The sequence below is a fragment of the Phalacrocorax aristotelis genome, chromosome 7 (assembly GCF_949628215.1).
Source record: "Phalacrocorax aristotelis chromosome 7, bGulAri2.1, whole genome shotgun sequence".
Lineage (NCBI taxonomy): Eukaryota > Metazoa > Chordata > Aves > Suliformes > Phalacrocoracidae > Phalacrocorax > Phalacrocorax aristotelis.
The window spans coordinates 33,752,204-33,772,269 of NC_134282.1; the positions used below are offsets into that span (position 1 = coordinate 33,752,204).

At 48.4% G+C, this 20,066-nt stretch overlaps 1 protein-coding gene across 10 annotated transcripts in view; it reads left to right on the top strand.

The window, feature by feature from the left end:
• The window catches only part of PPCDC (phosphopantothenoylcysteine decarboxylase), a 32,298-nt gene extending 12,442 nt beyond the window's left edge, over nt 1–19,856 (top strand). For 3 of the 10 annotated variants that reach the window (XM_075099900.1, XM_075099899.1, XM_075099901.1), the window contains exons 3-6: nt 2,606–2,701; nt 4,899–5,027; nt 7,087–7,255; nt 12,337–12,969. In XM_075099900.1, the coding sequence (XP_074956001.1) occupies nt 2,606–2,701; nt 4,899–5,027; nt 7,087–7,255; nt 12,337–12,422 (480 nt within the window). In that variant the 3' untranslated portion in view covers nt 12,423–12,969. Of the gene's footprint in view, nt 1–2,605; nt 2,702–4,110; nt 4,261–4,898; nt 5,028–7,086; nt 7,256–8,602; nt 8,712–12,336; nt 12,970–19,679 lie in introns of those variants that run through there. The other 7 variants (XR_012661650.1, XR_012661651.1, XM_075099902.1 and 4 more) reach the window with 4 other exon arrangements.
• The last annotated feature ends 210 nt before the right edge of the window (nt 19,857–20,066 follow it).

The window sequence follows — 20,066 nt, forward strand, 5'->3', positions numbered from 1 at the left end:
TCTTAAAAAAATGGAAAAAAAAAAAAAAAAAGCAGAGTGTGTTTTGGGAATTTTTGTGTATCATTAGCCTTACATAGGTATTTCTGGTCTAGATTAGAAAATTTTGAATAATGACGCAATCGCAGTAGCAAGTGACCAAATAAGTCATAAGGTAGGTGGAGTTGGATCACCTAAAACGCCTTGTGTTGTTACGGCTAACTGTAAAATAAGAACACCACTAACAAACATTACTGCTGAAAACTTTTTGTGCCTACCTGGCCTATTGGTACCATTTCAGACAGCAGACGTGCCCCTTTAAATTGCCCGTTTCTCATTCAAATCACCAAATAAACAGTATCTTGCAGACTGTGAGCTTAACACCTCCTTGAAGCCTGCGGCATAGCAGAGAGCAGTGTTAGCACCTTTGTGGGTGTTACTGCTTGGCTCCGAACAGCTTCCTGTCAGGTGAGGTTAATATGGAAACAATATGTTTGATTGCTGTGAATATGATCTTCACACTTGAAAACACCAGAAACGCAGCTGTGATTCCAAGCTAGGATCTCTTGAAAAAGAGCAGACATTTAGAAGAGGGAAAGAACCAAACACAGTACCAAATACTGGTGTTATGGGAAGCTATATTTTGCCATTAGTTTTTCTTCAGGAAATGCGGAAAAATTACCAAAGACCATGATATGTGATTTTCCACTGCTCCAGGCTGTTATTCTAGTCACATGGGGTGCAGATATTCAACGTTGCTCCATTTCCAGTCAAATAGATAGTGTTGGGGAGATAGGTTAACATGTTTTGTCACTTCAACCACTGCTGTTGCTTCTTGGAGGCTGGAAGTTTTCAGCAGTCTGTTCTAGCAAGAGCATGCAGACAGAGCGCTTCATCAGTTTTGTACCTCAGGCCACAGTTTTCTAGCAGGAAGAGTTGTCAGTGAGGCTGGTTTCCCCCATCTATCCGTTGGGCTAATAGAACCATGCAGTGGGTTGTACTGTGAACTGCTTGAAGGAGCAGACTGTGGTTGAAGGTGGATGATCATGAGGAAAGGGGTTATTTCTCAGTGTAATCAGTGGCCTGAGCTGCATCTTCCACAGTAACAGTCTTTTTGGAGTGATCTCTCCATGTGTTGGCCCATCTGTTGACTGGTTTTAACTCATCCTTGGGATGAGTTGCAGATGGAAATACAGTTGCATGTGCCACACGGGTGATCAGCATGTGCAGAGTCACTCCAATGCTGGTTCCGCTTTGTGGCTGATCCTGGTGTGGGCAGAACACCTCTGCTTCGCTGCATGTGGCAGGCAACCATTGGCGACATTTTTCAGAGCTACAGCTGTGAGCAGGTCAAGCAACATATAGAAAATGGGAAGAAAAAACCCAAAAACATTTTCTGCCTGTTAAGATTTCCGCAGGAGGAAATGAAAGGGTCTCATGTCATAGGGCATCTTAGCACCTTGTAAGTGTCCGTGTCAAATAAGTGTCCAAGGGACGTGGCAGGATTTCCCCAGTATATACCATATAACTTGAAGGTTCTGCTGGCTTTCAACAAGGTAGGCAGGTTTATCTGAGATTTTGGAGAGAACCTTTGTATACTTTCACCCAGTCTCTCTTTCTTTTGTGGAAGCCACTGGTTTACTCTTTTTGGCTGGACAGAAACTCTGCTGTGAACACACCTACACAGTTTTCCTCTTTCCAACATCTTACCTTGACAGGAAGGGCAGCTGGAAGACACAACCCCAGCTTGCTTCTGGTATTTTTACCCCTGACTGGAGCAAGTCTGATTAACACAGCTGTAAAAAGTAGTATCCAGTAGCCTGTAGCTACCTCCCCACCTTTGTCACCAGAGAGTCATCAAGAGAGGGAGGCAGGGACAGAATGAGATAGAGAGGGGTGCACAGCATGGTCCATTTGACAAAGAAATTGTACTCTTGTCTTCCAAAGACACTCTTCCTTGTGAAGCCTTGTGCAGCAGAGGTGAGCTTGCTTTGCACTGGTGGTGCTGAGCCCCAGCTAGCCACCTTGTCCCTCAGCAGGACTTTTTTGATTGCTCAGCACTGCGCTTTCTCTTGGCAGGGAGCTTCTCTTGGCTTTGGGTATGGGAAGAGGGATCCTGCAAGCCCTGTGCAGGCATGCCACCCCTCGGCACTCCTCTGTGCTGTGATTACGGGAATCTGCTTAAGCAAGATGCTCTCCTACTCCCTTTGGCAGGTGCCTTTTGAGATTAGAGGGCATCTTTCACAGAGCTTTGGTTTGCTGCTTCTTGTTGTCTCTTTGAAGTTCTGTGCAGAACTGTGCATCGTCTGACCTGCTCTGTCCACCCTGCTGTCCCCACTGTGAACTGGCCATGTGAACATGTTTGGCAGGCAGGACTAATCACCCTAAAACCTGCCTGTTTTAGGGTGGCAGTGAAAGGAGTCTTTGGCCCCCGTGAACGCCTGCAGTGGCCTGACCTTTCAGCTATGAATAGGTGCAGTTATACACATGCGTGTGGCTGGAAAAGTCCTCTGAGAATCCACAGAGCTTTTAAAATCTTTGTTGCTCAAGCCCTCCTCCTCTACCCAGCTTTACAGAATTGCCCTCAAGTCTAACTATTAGCCTGCCTGTCTTGTTCTTTTCTGATTAGCTTGAAGTGAAGGTGGTCACTACTGAGAGAGCAAAGCATTTCTACAATGTCCAGGAGATTCCTGTCAGCCTCTACAGTGATGAAGATGAATGGCAGGTGAGTTGCTCTTCCTTTGGAGACTGCAAGGGCAATCCTCACTTAGCCACATGTTTTGGAATTCAAGTAGTTCTGTCAGGCACTCATGCCTTCTACTTCCAGAAGGCCCATGGGTCATGCTTCAGAAAAAAAGCAGGCTACCTGGGAGATTCTCTTACTTGTGCAAGTGCTGAACAGCAAATAGAACTGTTCTAAGTTTATTTGCAAGAGACCACAATCATCTATTTTTTAATCCTGGGCCAAGACTCGCTTCTTTGTTCTGGTAATGTATGCTTTAGAATATGGCTTTCAAAGAACGTGGTTTCAACTGTGCTGTAAATGAGGAAGAAAACAAAGGCTGCCCTGACTGTACTGGAGGATTTTGTACTGCCCTAGCAGACTTGCAGCAGGCAGGGAGGGTAGAAGTGGTCTCTCTCCACCCTGGGCTCAGCCACTATCCGCAGCTCTGAGGAGTGTCAGGAAGTGTCAAGAAAGCCACTGCAGAATCACGGTGAGGGTGTTTGGTGCTTGTCATTAGTCATACTTGTCACAAAGATGACAGCTTAATTCTCCTTAACGCTAAGTATTCTGAACCTACAGACATCACTGACGTTCACAAAACCACCCACGCTGCTTTAAAACTTGGCCTGGTGTCTGACTGGGTAACCTTGTGCTGGTAGGGCCACCCTGGTGTAGTGGTGCAGAGGAAGGCCAGTCCTGGAGATGTCGTGCACTGGTGTAATTCGTGGCTGGAAGTAAGAGAGGTTCTCCTGGTGGAAGGGGTGTTTACCTCAGAGGTGTTCACATCTGTGCTTGTGCGCATGCATAGAAGAGCCGTTCCAGTAAGAGATAGCTCAGTTGTCAGGGCTGTGAACATGTCTAGACCCTGTAAAATGGCTTTTTCTCTTGACTACAGTTTTGCTGGCATGCTTTGAGAGTCCCTGAGTATAGAGAGGTTCATTGTATAAGCATCAGCATTTGTTTTTCTATACATTTTACCCCTACTTTGCAGTACCGATCTGAGTACAAGGCGATCTACTCTTTACCAGTACACTTGCCAATACACTTACATGTGAGCATTGCTTTTATGTGGAGAGAGGCATGCTAATGGCAATGGTCAGGAAGCATTCTGGCTGGTCGAGGAGATTGGTGGAGATCTGCTGGGTACCAGGGTGCTACAGCTCCAGGACAAGTTATTTCTGAGGAACCTTGGTAGGGTAATAGAAGAGGAGCGGGTCAGGCTTTGAGGTCTGCTGGCACACTGGCATGGAGCCCTTATAACATGCTGTTCTGACAGAAGGGTGGGAAATAAGCCCTCTCAACATCTGTTTGTGAGAGATCTCATTCCAAAAATAAAACCTCAATTTTCAGTGCTTTTAGATAAAAATAGAGCAGTGGAGCTGGGAAAGGTGTCAGGAAGCACCAGCTTTCCAGATGCTGTCTTTTTGTTGTGGTTTCCAGTGACTCAGAGAAGGAACAGTTTGTGGCCCTGATGCACCTCTTGCTGGCCTGCGGTTGTGCGGGTCCTCTGGGGAACTAAGCACCTGATGCTGTTTGCTGCTTCTCTTGACATTTTACTGGTAACTGCGTTCATAACAAAAGACCAGGAGTCTCCTGAGCAACTCTTGAGTTTTACTGAAAATAGAAATATTCACTTAAGAGCCACGAGAGGAGGGAAGTGCCCAGCTGGCTAAACCTTGTCCATCCTAGAGAAGGCCAACAGGACTGTTCCCTGCTATAGTTATGGGGGCTTACCTTGCTGCTGTGTGTATGTGCACGTCCTAACTGAAAAGTGACTTGTGCAGTTAGGAGTCTATACCTTGTTAAAAGCCAGTGGACAGACAGTTTAGCTTCAAAGAAATGTGAGGCTTCTAAATTGCATGGGTTCCTCAGGAAATGTGACCCCTGGTTTGGTCCTGTCTGGCGTCAGTTGGCTGGTAGGGCGGAGCTTTTTTCCCCTGCTCAGACACGCTTTGTGTTGAGGGAGCTCCTAAGAACTTTTCTGAAGCTGAGGGATGATGTGAATGGGAAGTGGATGGGGAAAGCTCTTTCCTGTGAGTTGCAATCTGTGGTTGTCAGACATGTGAATTGTTGTCTTTGTGGGGAAAGGATACTTGTTTGAAGACCACCAAGCAGATACTAGTGTGGGATTGATAAAGTGCCTGTTCACAGCATTCACTGTGAGGGTTCAGTAATCTGCATCTTGTCTCATCCACAGCTGTGGAAAGGCCGTTCAGACCCAGTCCTGCACATTGAGCTCAGACGGTGGGCTGACCTCATGTTGGTGGCACCTCTTGATGCAAACACGCTGGCGAAGCTTGCAAACGGCATCTGTGACAACCTGCTGGTGAGTAACCAGAGCTCTGCCTTAGACTTCTCTCACCTCTCAGTATTAGACTGTCTGACCTTTCTTTCATGGAAACTCTCATGCTTCGTGCTTCTACAGCATCGAGAACAGTGAGATTTGCATGTTCTGCTCCCACTTGGTACGCTGTCTCTTCCTCCAGTATGGTTCCCCTATTCCTGCTCAAACAGTGGCTCTTTCCTTCCCTGACCTACATCCATTTCCAATCCTCAGCTCAGTCTCTTCCATTATTTCCCAGTCCCTGCTTTGTGCTTTTCCTGCTTTTTCTGATGGGCGGTATTTCTCTGTTTCTACCTCCACCCTCCCTCTGTCATGCATATGCACACACACGCGCGTGCGCATACGCACTTGCACTCACTTTTGAGTTCCTCTCTGCATTTTTCAGATGCAATCTGGAAAGACACCTGTGAGATCAGATAAAAATGTTTACTTCCTGCTACCTCACCTCCTCCCTTACCTAACTGCATAGCACAGAAATTCAAACATGCTCACTCTTCCCTTCCAGTTTCAGCTACAGGGGATTTTGCTTGTTCAGGCTTGTTTTTCTGGTATTAAAAATGCTCTGGCTCAAAGGCTGATCAGAAAAGTGTGTTAAAAGAGAGTGTACTTCTCTTTTGGGTGATGGGGACCTTCAGCAGAGCTGAATGCTTTGTGTCCAGGCATTAGGTACTCATTAGGAGAAGTCATAAGCATTAACCACCCGAAAGATCTGCCAGGAAGCTGCAGATCTGCAAATGTTGCTGTAGTGCATCACCCTTTGGTGATGCAAAGAAGCTAGAACTAGGAATGGAGGGCAGCACATCAGCTCTGTCCCGGGAGCCCTGCATGACAAACTTAGTTGTTCAGGCAAGAGGGAATGCATGTAAATGAACAAAGTACACTCAGAGCAACAGCCCTGGTTTGTATGAGCAGATCACTGGAGATCTGAGAGAAGCCGGAAGGAGCTGTGGGAGGTTCAGGCAGTGTCTTGTCTTTCTGGGTCCCCTTGGTACTATAGATACGATGGTGGTGGCAGGGGGAAGAGCTCAGGAAGGATGTTAGGGCTGCATGGCTTCACAAACTCCTGCCAGTCTTTTTGGGGAGCATTGTGCAGGTAAGAGGTAGCTCCAGCAAAGGAAAGCAAATGCTGTAGGTGCCAGTTGGCAAGTTAGAACAGTTTGTAGCAGACTTTCCCATGGTGGGAAGGGTTCAAATCACAGGGCATAAAAATGAATGGGCAGGGTTCTCATAAGGGCTCTACAATCTGAGCAGAGACCCTGCACAAAGGACTATTGCTACCTGGGAAGCTCCCTTTGCATGACTTAAATGCTGCTAGGCCTAGCAAAACTGAGGGATGTTACATTAAGAGCAGCCAGCATTTATCTTTTTAAGGAGAAGAGGCGATACTGCGTTATTTGGAAGTTCTGTATTACTGAGGAGCCATATATGATTCCCTGTAGCAGGCTGGAGCTGCTAGGTGGTTTGTAATCTGCCAGCATCTTCTGCAACAGCCCAAATCTGTTTGTATCCTCTGTTTGTATCCTGGAAGCAGCAGTGCTTCCCTTGTGAGGAGTTCTGGATCCAGTTGGCATATCATTTGAAAAAGACTCACTTGCCAACTTTTTGTGTTTAGCTCTACAGCTGGCTAATCTGAAGTGTTGCCTGGGGATTTCTGTGTAGCTGATACAATCTGTGGCCACCCTTCAGCTTCCCTCAGTCTCCCACATGGGCTGGCAGTCTGCATGCACCTTGTTCCAGCTTGGTTTGCTCCAGCAATTGGGCTGCTCTCTTGGCCCTGAGCTGGAATAGGATGGGAACTATCCTCTTTGTAGGCTCCCTCATCTTTCTTGCCTGTCAGAGATGAGCTTTGCTAGAATGTAACACAAATTAGTAGCAGCCCTGTGGATCTGCCTGTGGGTTAGTCCAGCTGCACTGACAGATTGAGGCTTTTGGCCCTCTAATGACACCCAGGCTGGGAAAGTGCTTCTGTGCAATAAAGTGATGAGAAGGAATGAGGAGAGACAACCCATCTCAGAGCTGAGCTTCTTGGCTTCTCTTGCAGACTTGTGTCATCCGTGCTTGGGATATGCGCAAACCTCTGCTCTTCTGCCCGGCTATGAACACGGCTATGTGGGAACATCCCATCACAGCTCGGCAGGTGGAGCAGCTGAAAAGCTTTGGCTACAAAGAGATCCCCTGTGTGGTGAAGAAACTAGTGTGTGGAGATGAAGGTCAGTCCTTTTGCATGTCTCCTGACTGGTTTCCTGCACGAGTGCTGCTCTTATTCCGAAAGGATGTGCAATATTTTGCCGTGTGGCCTTCAAGGTGTTGGACTGTGGGCAGCAGGTGCTCGCTGCCAGCATTTATACAAACTGAAGCTTTGTCCTGTGCTAGCTATCTGTTATTCTTGTTCATTAATTTTTAAGCAGTGTTAAGAGATGATCCAGGCCAGGCTTTCAAATGAGCCATTAGATAGGCCTGATGTTTAAAAGAAATACTCATTCAAGAAGGGAGTAGATCAAAGAGAAGGAAAGCTTTGTGGTGAGTGTTATCAGCTTGGGATTTGGGTGTCCTGACCTTGCCCTCTACTGTGATGGTGGGTTGTTTTCATCATGCCTCAGTTCCTCATCTATAACATAGGGATAATATCTTAACCCCAAGAGCAGGCACTGAAAATAAGTGCTTTGCAGATGTGGCTGAGGGTGTAGCTGGACACGCATTTAACATTTGCTGTTGTTTGTTGCCTGGGTTACTTTTCAGCTTCCCAACTGAGTTTTGATTTGGGGTTTTGACATCAGACTTCTCTGTGAAATGAAAGAGAGGGGGCAGGGAAAGTTGTCACGCTCAGTTTCAAAAGACTTAACTTGCAGTGCTAAGAAATACTACTAAAATGGTCTCATTTGTATTTTAGGTGCTGCTTTAAATGGAGGTATTTTGACTTTTGCGAGGATTTGAGAAGGGTTTTTATACAAGCAGTTTGGATGAATGGATTCTCTTTTTGTCAAAATTTTAATGGACAAAGTGTAAAGTGTCACCCAGTGTAGCCAAAACAGCAAACATATGATTACCTGGACAGTAGTAAACTCAAACTTTTGTTTAACGACCCCAACTCTAGCAGGATTTTAACTGCTCTGTCAGGTAGTTCAATAAACAGTCTGTAGTGAAGACAGAATGTCGAAATGTTCGTCATGGTTAAATTCTAGGGCTGGCTTAATTTCTGAATTCTTAGGTAGATGCTGTGCTTCTAGAAAATGTTTTTTTTGAGCTGAAGACTAAGAAATATTTACAGTTAGGTAAGTGTAGTCAAGTAACTCAGGCATCAGTTGAAATATCCTGGACAGTTATGCTTCCATGGGGATTTTAGACCTGATTACATCAAACTTCTTATGTATAATGTTAAGGGAAAACGCCCAAAAGAGGTCATTCTGCACATTTTGGCAGAAGAGGGAAGGCCATCTGGCATAGCTTCTTTGTCCTTTATTTTTTTCCCTTCATCTTTTTTGGTACATATATAGGGTCTCCATTCCTATAGCAAGAAGCCAAGTGCCTCTTAATGGGTAATGTGCTTATTCTTGCAGGTTCCTGCACCTGAGGCCCAGCTGTCATCCCTGTTTCACAGATGGGGACCTGAGATGCAAAAGGGCCATGTGGGTTGACTCACCAGCACAAACGGATTAGAGTTGGATGGTGAACACAGTTTCCACTTTCTGCTGCTCTGCCCTGCCCCTTGCCTGGGGGTTGCCGCCCTTGCAACAGGGACGTGTGAGCCACCTGAGAAGCAGCATGTGAATTGCTGTGGTTTGTAGCTCAGGATGGCAAAGTAAACCAGCGTTGATCGGGAGTTACCTCATCACACCAGCAGTCATTTGGGAGCTGCTTCATGTTCAGTTCAGCTGTCTCTACTGCGAGAACGAATTCCTGAAGGAGCTTGTAGGAGAGGGATGGTACAGACAGCTGGGGCAGTAGTAGCCACATCTGACTTGACTCCGCTTGTGTTTGTGAGTCAATTCACAACACAATTTTCCTGTTGGCAAATGCCAGGATTTTCCTGGCAGTATGTATGAAAATGATGGCAAAACAGTTGTTGTGCTTTAACCCCAGCTGGCAGCTAAGCACCACACATCTGCTCGCTCACTCCCCTGCAGCAGGATGGGGAGAGAATTGGAAGGGTAAAAGTGAGAAAACTTGTGAGTTCAGATAAAGACAGTTTAATAATTGAAATAGCATAATAATAATAATAGTAGTAATGAAAAGGAAAATGACAAAGAGAGATAAATAATACCCAAGAAAGACAAATGATGCAAATGAAAACAATTGCTCACCACCAACTGACTGATGCCCAGCCAGCCCTCGAGCAGCAGCCCCCCTCGCCAACTTCCCCCTAGTTTTATTGCTGAGCATGATGTCATATGGTATGGAATATTTCCATATAGGAAAAAATTCATTACTGAAAGAGTGGTCAGGCATTGGAACAGGCTTCCCAGAGAGGTGGTGGAGTCACCATCCCTGGAGGTGTTAAAAAAATGTGTAGACGTGGCACTTCAGGGCATGGTTTAGGAGGCATGGTGTGTTGGGTTGACAGTTGGACGTGATGATCTTAGAAGTCTTTTCCAACCTTAATGATTCTAAGATTCTCTGATTCTCTGAATATCCCTTGGGTCAGCTGGGGTCAGCTGTCCCAGCTGTGTCCCCTCCCAGCTTCTTGTGCACCCCCAGCCTGCTCACTGGCGCGGTGGGGTGAGAAGCAGAAAAGGCCTTGGCTTTGTGTAAGCGCTGCTCAGCAGTAACAACAAAATCATCCCTGTGTTATTAACGCTGTTCTCAGCACAAATCCGTAATACAGCTCCATACTAGTTCCTGTGAAGAAAATTAACTAGCCCAGCCAACATCAGCACACAGTAATGGACTCCAGGTCTCTGAAGTCCCAAGACAGCCTCTACCACTGACTCCTTCCTCTCTTCCCCTCGTTTTTCAGGCCTTTCACCCCAGGGCCTCCTCTTCCACACTCATTTCGGTTTTGTGGGTTTCATCCACAAAGGGGTTTGCCCAGCTTCCACCCAAGCAGCAGGTAGCAAAGCTCACACATCTGGTGCAGAAGAAGAGAGATTCAGTTTGCACCAGTTTTGTCTGTTGACATTGTGGTTTGTCTTGCTGTAAAAGGGGTTTCTCTTCCTCAGCTCCTGTGGCTGGGTCTCACCTGAAATGTGCTAGATCCTGACTGCCACCAAGTTTCTGCTTTACAAGATTCACCTGATTAATTTTTCTTCCTTAGTAAATGGGTGGTTTTAAACACAGAGTCCAGCCAAAAGAGAGTTAAAATAACAAATGGAGTTGACAATTAAAATGTTTCTTGGTTGGATAGTTAAATATCGATGATATCCGCATGCCGCAATATAAAGAGAGATTTGAGAGGTGCTGTGCCACATGTGGGCCTGCAGCAATTTGCCTTTGCAAAAAACGTTTCCAAACTGCTAGTATCTTCATCATCCTTGGCTGGATTTCTAGAACCTGGCACACTGGAAGATTTCTACCTGTGGGCATGAACTGTGCTGTAAGACAGGCTGCTTAGCAAGATTTTGCTCTGCTAAACCTGGAAATCCAGCTGTGAATTGATAGAGATGTTGGGGAATTGGGTGGTGGAGGACAAAGGCAGGCCGTGGAAGTGTTCTCAAAGGGTGTAGCTCTACCAAACCATGCAGAGGCAGTCAGGGAATTTCTCTTGTTTAGGAGGACCTCTCAGCTGCAGCTCCTCTTCTTGAGGTTAGGAGATCAGAAGGGTCCAAATCTGCCCGCAGCTTGTCCACAGGGTGCTTCAGACCTCCTGGGATTTACAGGTCTGAAAAAGGCATAGTGGAGAATAAGCCTCACTTTGCAGAGAAACCCAGTTCTCTTGACCTTCCAAAAGTATTGTTCTTCATCGCAGATCCTCAGTTATATCCAGTGACACCTTCTGTCCCAGACAAGGCTTGGGTGGCTCATCTGTGCTGGGAAGCTGAGGGTCTGGGCAGATTCAGGGCTGTGATCTGCCCACAAGAAGGCACCTCTCCCTGCTGGTCAGGATGGCCTTTCCCCTTCCCTTCTGTCTCTTGCCTGCCTTCAAGTTGTTACTGTTCTTTGGAGGCGGCTGGTTTAGATATTCCTCTGTGCACTCACTAACCCAGCTGTGGAAGCAGACCAGGAAAAAAAAAAAAGAGGAGAGGAAAACAAAACCTCCCAGAACTAATTTCTGGTGGCCAATAAGGCATGTATTTTAAATTATTAGAGCAATTAGCCAGCAGGACAAAAGATTAATAGAGACTTCATCTTTTCAGTATTCCAATGGAGACAAATGCTGGTGGGAGAAGTATCTTTACTCAGCCCCAAGCAAATTACAGGAGTGAATGGACTGAGTTCTGAGTGCTGAGTTCAGTACATGAGGTTGGACAAGGTGATTTAATGATCTCTGGCCTTAAAATTCGGAACCTAAGCTTAAAAAGTATTTCAGAGGGAAGCAACAGTACAACATAGATTAGATGTTCACCTGGCAACTAACAAGTCCAAAGGGAAAAGCTTTTACATTTTGTTCTGTCCAACACTCAGTCTTCTCCAGCAGTTACTCCCAAGATTCAAGCTGGTGCGAATCCAGGACAGCTTTCTCTAATATGGGTCTAACTGCAGAGTCATATGAATGGTATGAATTTGGCAAGTCGTCTTTTATAGGCAAAGGCCATTTCAAAAAGATACTGAACACACACAATGTTTACACTGGAGAAGGGAGGTGAAATAGGGTAGTTTGCTACCCATGCACTTTTTTTGGGACACTTTTGCACACTTGCCCCCAGGGCAGTGGGCGCTAATATAGTAACTCCCAGTGCGGTCAAGGGTTAGGTGCAGGCACCTCTGGAGAGGATTTAGAACATGAGGTACTTATTAAGGTCATATGAGCTGCCTTTTGAGGTTTCCTGTCTCTCTCCATTGACCGAGGGACTTGTGCTCCTGCTTAGACTTCTGAGTTACAAGTCAACTAAGTTAGCATGAATACTCTTCTCATTCTTCTCCCCTGATGGTGTTCAACTGTGCCACAAAACCCTGCAGAACCAGGTGGACTGAGAAGATCCTCTGACCTCCACAATTGCTTTCTGTTGGGCAAGTCGGGAGGAAACGTGTGGGGATACTTGGGGAGCTTTGCTGTGCTGTGCCACCATTGTGCATCTAATTTTCTGCAGCAGTGCGGTGTGTGGAGAAGAGAGATGGTGGGACAGGGGAAGCTTGTACTTCATGCTGCCTTTGTGGGACCTGGATTTCACTGTGTGATTTTGCTCTTACCCTACAGGTCGAGGTGCCATGGCAGAAGTGTGGACCATTGTGGAGAGCGTGAAAAGCATCCTTGAAGAACGGGACATGTCAATGCAGAGCTGATGGTTTGGCATGAAAATTGTATTTGTGTGCCTCCCTGATGGTTGGAAGGTAAAACCAACAGGAAGCGGAGTTGAGATGGCAGGCATGCCTATAGTGTGCTCTTCAACCGAAGGAGTGAAACGGTTGTGTCTTCCAGCTGGTGCCAAACTGATATGTGGTACATCACTGCAGACTTTCAGAAACCAAAGTCAAGAACATGCTGCTTTAGTGTGGGAACACTCTGTGGTATCTCACAGAGAGGGAGTAACGTTCCACTAGGCCACTCGGGCCCCAGTATTTTCACATGAGCTCCTGTCTGAGGAGGCTTCAGAAGGGATTGCTGATGTATTTCAGGTCCGGAGGTTCCCGCAAGAGCTGCTAGAGAGTAGTGCTGTGCAAGTCCTGGTGATGGGGATAATGGCAGCCCTTTCCAGCGTGTCAGTGTGGGGACATCCCTGCTCTCCAAAACCTGGTCCGTAGCAGTGCTGGCCTCACGTTTCCAGCAGGAGTCACTGTCCAAAAAGCATTTCCCCTCCTGGAACTTATTAAAAGAGAGCTTTTAATTCTACCCCTGAAGATTTGCCTCTTGTAGCTGCTCTGGAGGGTGTTTGCACGTAATGTCATTGCTAAATAGTTGCATATGCATGTGGTTTTTATCAGAGATGGGGAAAAAAATTACTGAAAGAAGCTATCTAGTCCCCAAATTAGCCTTTGCCTTTTTGCCTTTGTTGACTGGATAGGGACAAAGATGTCAACTGTGAACCAAAATGACATCTGCCCATCTGGGTGCTCCAGTCAGGAAATGAACAGGCTGGGCCCTTGGGGAAAGCTAGGGTGGGTGTATCCTAAGGGAGTAAAGTCAAACTATTTACGACAATCCTTTTTGGCTTGAAAAATTAACTGACTGGCGTGAAAAAATGGGGAAACCTTATGACCCCCATGGGCCAGACCAGCCAGGGCTCCCTCAGTCCAGCCTTTCCTTGGAAAGGTAGTGCCACTCCTGAGGGGAATGAGAGCAAACTGGGGCTGTGGAATGCGTCGCTGTAGCAGAGCACTGCTGACCCAGAGAGTTTATTTTTAACTAGACCCAGTCAAACTTAAGGCCTTCAGTACAGAACGTGCATCCTGCCTATGGGGGCAACCTTCAGACTGCTGCGCACGAGGGAAGAGGTTATCAGGGTATGTTTGCTTTCCTTATCTATTCCACACAAATAAAAACCTCTGAACTTTCCCATATTTGGCTCTTCCACTAAGAGAGATCTGGGGATTCAGAGCTGGGGATCAAGGCAGAAGGATCCTCATGTGAGCAGACCTTGTGGCTCACACAAAGGGCCGTAGTGGTACCGTGGTCGTGAACTTTGCATTTTGCTAGTGAAGTCTTTGTGGTGTGACCTGCATCATTTGGTCACATTCTTAGCATGGTGAAAGCTGTCAGAATATCTTCCTTTAAACTTATTGAAAGCAGTAGAAGAGATGATGCTTGGTTTCCATGAGTTTTGTAGTGCGCACTGTTTCTCCTACTTACAGACAAACCTGTGTTCTGGCAGTTGCAACTGTAACTCAACCTTGGGGCTTTGATATCTTGTGTGGTTGGAGTTGCTTAGTCCCTGACTTGGCAATGCAGAAAATCTGACAGTAAGGTCCCTCATACCAGGTCAAAACATCATGTCCTTGATAAGAGTGTGCATCTGTTACAAGCCTGGTTTGCTGGCTTAAGCTGCTCCAGAAACGTCGGCAGTATTGCGTGGCTTCTCCTGGCACTGGAGAGCGAGGAAGAGGGTGAACAGCGTACGCTGCAGAGCTCAAGCTCTGATAATTCAGCATAAAGGGGGTAACGTGGCATTTTTAGATCCAGAACTTATGCCAAGTCGCCTGATAGCACGCGGAGCTGACACTGGTCTTAGTGGGCTGATCTGTAAGGCAGAAAGAAACCACTAAGACTATAGAGCTTCCTCTCAAGCTTGTTGAGAGGCTTAATTTAAGGCTTGCAAAGAATGTACAGACCCCTGAATAAAGGGAGCTAATTCTTTGTTCTGCAAATATATAGGGCAGCGATAGAAACTTATAGCTGATCAGAGCCTGAGGGAATGAGGGGAGTGCTTCACAGCAGTCAAAAAACCCACGAAGAAGACTCCTCTGTAGAGGACACTGCTCCTGGTCGGTCTCATCTCTGCTGCAGAAACAGATACTAATTGTGCCACTAAATGTTCCTCTGCATAATTGCTGTGATTTCTAATTGGAGGCAGGTCGTGATAGTGTTACAGGTTGGGATAAACCTGTGCCCAAACCACCTTTCCTTCAGGGCAAGTAGAAGAAACAGTTAAGTTCCTTTTTGGAGGCAGAGGGCTGAAGCAAGAGCAGCTTCCAACCCTAGTGCAGGCACGTGTCTCCACCCACGGCAGGGTAGGTGCGGGCGGCCTGCGGGCAGGAACACTTGGCTGGCTGCTGGGTGTAGAAAAGCAGCAAAAAGAGAAGCCCTGTCCGCTGTCGCACAAGTCATCTAGCTTTAGGAGGGGACTCTGGGACAATGCCTTTCTAGGATGAGGCTTGGGGTGATGAGTGAAGGACCCGATTCAAAACCAGGGCTTTGTACAGGCCCGGTAAATGGACTCTGCCAGCCTCGCTGCCGCCGAACCAGGACATCCATATTCCACTTAGTCACCAAGGTCACCAAGAGGTATAGAGTGAAGAATTGCTCAAGGCAGACAGACTGACATCTCTGTCCCTTGCAGTTTTGTGTGTGCTTCAGGTTTCCAGGGGAGGCCTGAGGTGCTGCCTGTATACTTTTTCTTTCCCTTTAGCTCTTTTTAAGCTGCACACTGATTTTTGTTTCACTTTCCCATGAAACTGTGATGACCCAGGCAGCATCCCTGTGAAACCTGCTGCAATGCAATTTCATTCATGCTGCTTAAAACTGTTTCTCTCAGCATTGGCTTGGGAGTGATGAGCAGCTGGGACAAAAGCTCAGCTAAGGCAGCAGGCCTCCTCCTTTCCTGCGCTTAGACCCAGCCTCGCCTGGTCTCGGACATGACTGAGCATCTGTTTCTCTGGCTGCTTCCTCCCCATCCCAGATTCCATGCAATCCCTTTGCTGCTTGGCTTCATGGGGCACTGGAGAATAGAGATGCTGTGGTGCTGCTTTGCATCTGGATGGTCTGGCTCCGAGTGTGGTGCTTTGGTCAGGAGTTGGCTCCCCAGATGCCAAGTCCCTCCACTGTCCCTTGGGATGGGAGGTGGGATCATCCCATGTGCCTGTCCCATCCCACCCCTTGGTCCTGGGAGCCTGCAGTAAGAGTAAAGGCACCTGCACAGGTTGCAGAAAAAATAAAATAAATAAATAAAAAGGTGATGAAACCTCACTGCTTTTAGACTTTAAGCAGTCATGTCTCCACAACACGGCTGGTTTTGAGACCCTGCGTGCAGTGGCTTCGCACCCCAGGGCTCCGGATTTGTCACCTGCCTGCAGCTAGCCGGGTGGCGGGGTTCGCACCTCTGCAGCGCTGCCAGCCACCTTGTCCGCCCAGCAAGCGGGGACGCTGCCTGCTTCATATCTTCGAAAGCACAGGGCGGCAGGAAGCGATTTTTTCTTCCCCAACCGCAGTGGGGCCGGATGCTGGGAGAGGGCGGTGACTGCCGGAGGGTGATGAATTGGTGGTGGCAAGTGAAAACATGGGGTTGCTCATACAGGGTGGGCTTTCCCTGCTCTGGCAGAATTAAAAATACCCAAATAAAGCCCTGATGTGTGAATCTTCCTTCTGTAAAGTTTATATGGTGATTGCAAGACTACTTATTGATTAGAGAGAGATTGCAAGACTATAGCAGCCTGGGATCAGTTATACTTTTGCAAAGCTGGGCCATGGTGAGCTTGGTGAGCTGCAGGGTTCACCGTGCCTCAGCTCCCAGCCCTGCCCTGCTGTCTGTCCTCAGCCTAGTGACTCGCAACCTCTCTTTAGTGATGGGCAAGTACTTTTTTAGTGAAAAAGGGAGGTGGTTCCTAGGTCTCAGGCTCCAAACCGCTGCTGTTAGCCAAGTAACTGCTGATCCCCCTATTTGTAACCTGTTGTGTTACAGAAAACCAGCTTTGGGGTTTATCCTGTCCACCCCCAGGTCAAAGCCACCCCGCTGCACCTGTGGCAGGGCCAAGGGGCTGAGAAAGATGCAGGGTGAGCACCGGCCATGGGAGAGGGATCACTGTAAAAAAATTTGTACTTGATTTTAAGCTGCCTGTCAGTGAGGTGGGGCCTTTGCAGAGCCTTTCACAGCCTCAGCCACCATCTCGCTTTCCCGTTAACCCTCCCTTGATTCAGACATATGGCAGTCCTGTCTTGCCCCAGCAGGATGGTATCGCATGGGCAGCTGCTTGCATTGAACAGGGGTCCCCAACATCTCTTTCTAGACTAAACCTGGGGTAGCTGCAAATCCTGCTCCCCACAAGTCTCTGGTCACACTCAGCAGGTCCTGTAGACCCCGTGGGTGGCACCAGCAGCCCTGAAGATCTCGCGGGCTCTCTGACGGGTCGGCGCTGTATCTCTGCTGGGGGCATAGTTTGAGGTTTTCAGATTCAGTCTGTTTTCTGCTGGCTCATTGAGGCTCCTGCTCCGCTTCCCCTTGGGTGTCGCCTGTTTCTGCTGAAAGCAGAGCCAGAGGAAGGGATCCGAAGGGATTGCAGTGGTCCAGGCCCCTGCCTTTGTAGTTTTGCTTTCCATCTGCACCAGTTTTTCTGCCTCTCCAGCCCTCCCGAGTCAGGAGACCTTAGAAAGCAGCGGAGCCGCCCCAGCCTGCGATAAGGACAGTGCTGAAGGACCCGGCACCACTCGGCACAGACTCCTTGGCACCAACTATGCTGATAGCTTGGCTTCAGTGGTGACAACCTTGCAATTAGAACTTGCAGGTGCAGTGTTCTTGCCCTGGCCAGCAGCCTTGGTGGATAGTTTGAAAATTGTTTCCAGGAGTAATTGAGCTTAATTAGAAGCCTGAGTTCCCTCAGGCTCTGCTGCTCAGTGGTTCTGTACTTGTCGGGAGTCATGCAGGGACTGGAGATACCCAGAAATGCACAGAGCAGGGAGAGAAATAATGCAGTCGAGGCAGTTGTTCCCTGCTAGGTCTCACTCTGTGCTTTTGTTCCCAGGATGTCATCTTGTCCTTCAGATGGAGACTGGGATTTGTTTCTCTGAGAATCCTGGCTTTTTTGTTGTACCTCACTTTTCCTACTCTCTGGGAAGAAAACAGGATAAAGGGGACAGAACCAGCAGAAGGCCTTCATGCTGGCTAGGGAGATGAAGGATAAAGGTGACTTTTAGGAGTGTAGTCATTGCAGTTAAGAAAAAATCAATCTGCTCCTGACCACAGGCTCCTGGGCTCTCTGAAGGCGGTACAGAGAGATGGGCTCTGCCATGGAGACTCATAAAATTAGGCTCCATTAATTGTGATTGCAAAGAAACCCCAGTCTGAAAGCTGGGGGAGCCTGGCATCCTCCTGGCCCCTGGACAGATGGCATGCAGCCTCTGGCAAGTCACCGATTACTGGTGCCAGCTCGGGGCTGCCCACACGGGACTGCGGGGGGACGAGCATACCAGGGACCTTCTCAGCCCCGCTGGCACCAGCCCTGTGATGGTAGAGGCAGCCAGAAAATCCCCCTGCATCCACCCTCCAGCGCCGCTGGCATGGCGGGCAAGCATGCTGGGGCAGGCAGCATGCCACCCTGTCTTCCTGCCACCACCACTAAAACAAGGGAAAGCAGAATACGTGACCTCGGGGGGACCAAGCACAATGATAAAAACTTTATTGGAGGGATTTTCACATGGCTCCTTGCATGGCTGGAAAAGCCTTTCCCCAGGAGAGCTGTGCCCTCAGAGCGGCCCGAACCCCTGTGCCTGGCTCTGCTTTCTGTCTCGCTTGATTTACACGGTCGCTTGGGTGGTTTATAGCTTTGGAGAAATATGATTCATGAACTGAATGAAGCGTGATAAGGATGGGGGAAGAAAGAAAAGCCACGTCAACCTAAAGGAATGCAGCCGGTAGAGATCCCAGCTTGTGGCTGGCAGAAGCCCCAGGAGTGGGGATCAGGCGTAAAAAGGGGCAAAATGGTAACGTGCCTGAAAAAAATAGCTGGAAACCTGCAGGAAAGCTTTGCCCATGTTCTCATCCCCCAAATCTGCTGCAGCTCTGAGGTCACGGGCATGGGTCAGCCGAGTGGGGGGATGCTTTGTAACAAGGAATAATTTATGACCTGAGGCGCTGATGTGTTCTCACTGTGCTGACTCTGCTCTGCAGACCACCCTGGGCTGCAGCCACCTTCCAGCCCACGGCACTGCTTCCCCGAGGATAAGGAGCTGGTGTGGGTCTGGGGGCAACCTTGCACAAGTGGCAAGCGAAGTCCCTTTGTCCCCTCACTGTGCTGGGCAGTTGCCATGGGCCTAATGGACGTGTGGCTGGGGAAGGCAACACTGTGCTGAGGCTTCCTTGGAGGATGGCGGTGAGGGCAGTGGGGAAAGACCTGACCCGGTGGCTGCCTGCGGGAAGGTTCCTGCTGCCCTCGTGAACATCTGCCCTGGTGCAATTGCATCTCGACCTGGCAAACACGGCCCCTTTATAAAGGCAGCAAAATTTGCCTGCTCATCACTGCGAGGGGACAGAGTGGGTTTGTCTGTCGGAGAGACCTTCAGCTCCGATGGGGGTGCCAAGGTGTAGGCAGACCTCTGCCCCTTGCTCTTCTCAGGGATAACCTCTTGGCCCTGCCAGAGGGCAGGGAGCTCCTGCCTGCAGCCTGCCCTTGCAGCATCCCTGGGGGGAACCCCTGCATCCTGCACATCCCCAGGGCAGGTTTGGCTCTCAGATGCCCCACAGGGGGACATTATGCATGGCAGCATTTTTGCATTGATATGAAATTGCTTTTAAATGGAAGGATTTTCACAGTGAAGGCAAAAGCTCCGGCCATGTGGGTGGGGTGCAGGCAGGGTGCAGGCAGGGTGCGGCCTGGAGCTGGAGCAGCCGTTTGCCTCCAGTCAATGAACCCTGCCGGTTGCTTCAGCAGAAAGTCAATATTGACCCTTTGCCAGCGTTTGCATGCTTCGGCACTAAAATTACCAAAAGCAGAACAAAGCCTCACGCTTCCCTCCAGCGCCGGTTTTGTTCACTGACTCTTTAAAAAAAAAATTAAATAGTTGTATTTATTGGGGTTTTATTGGAAGTCAAAGATCTGGGAAAAGCCATGGAGAAAGAGAGCTCCACCTTCTGCTGTGCTTCTTATTTCTCACCCCTCTCTTTCTCCCCTTGCCAGTATCCATCCTCCCCCAGAGCATCCACCCAAGCTGGACCACCACAGGGGGAGGGATCCAGGCACGGCTGCAGCATCATCCTGCATCCCCCCAGGAGCTGGGCAGGGACCAGTGCGGGACATGGGAACCGGCGGCACCCCTGCGGTTTAGACACTGGAAATAAAAGCTGAAGTGGTTTGAAGGTTCGGCCTCGAAATGGGGAAGGTGGAGGGGGAGTGGAGAGGAACCAAAACCCACCAGCAGAGGAACAGGCAGAGGGGCAAAGGAGAAGTGAAAGCAGCTGTGATTACTGAAAACTCCGATATGAAAGAGTGGGAGCACTATCTTTGGGTCTTTCAGTTCCCTGTCTGGGCAGGTTTTCTTGGCTTCGGCCTATTTTTCCCCCTACC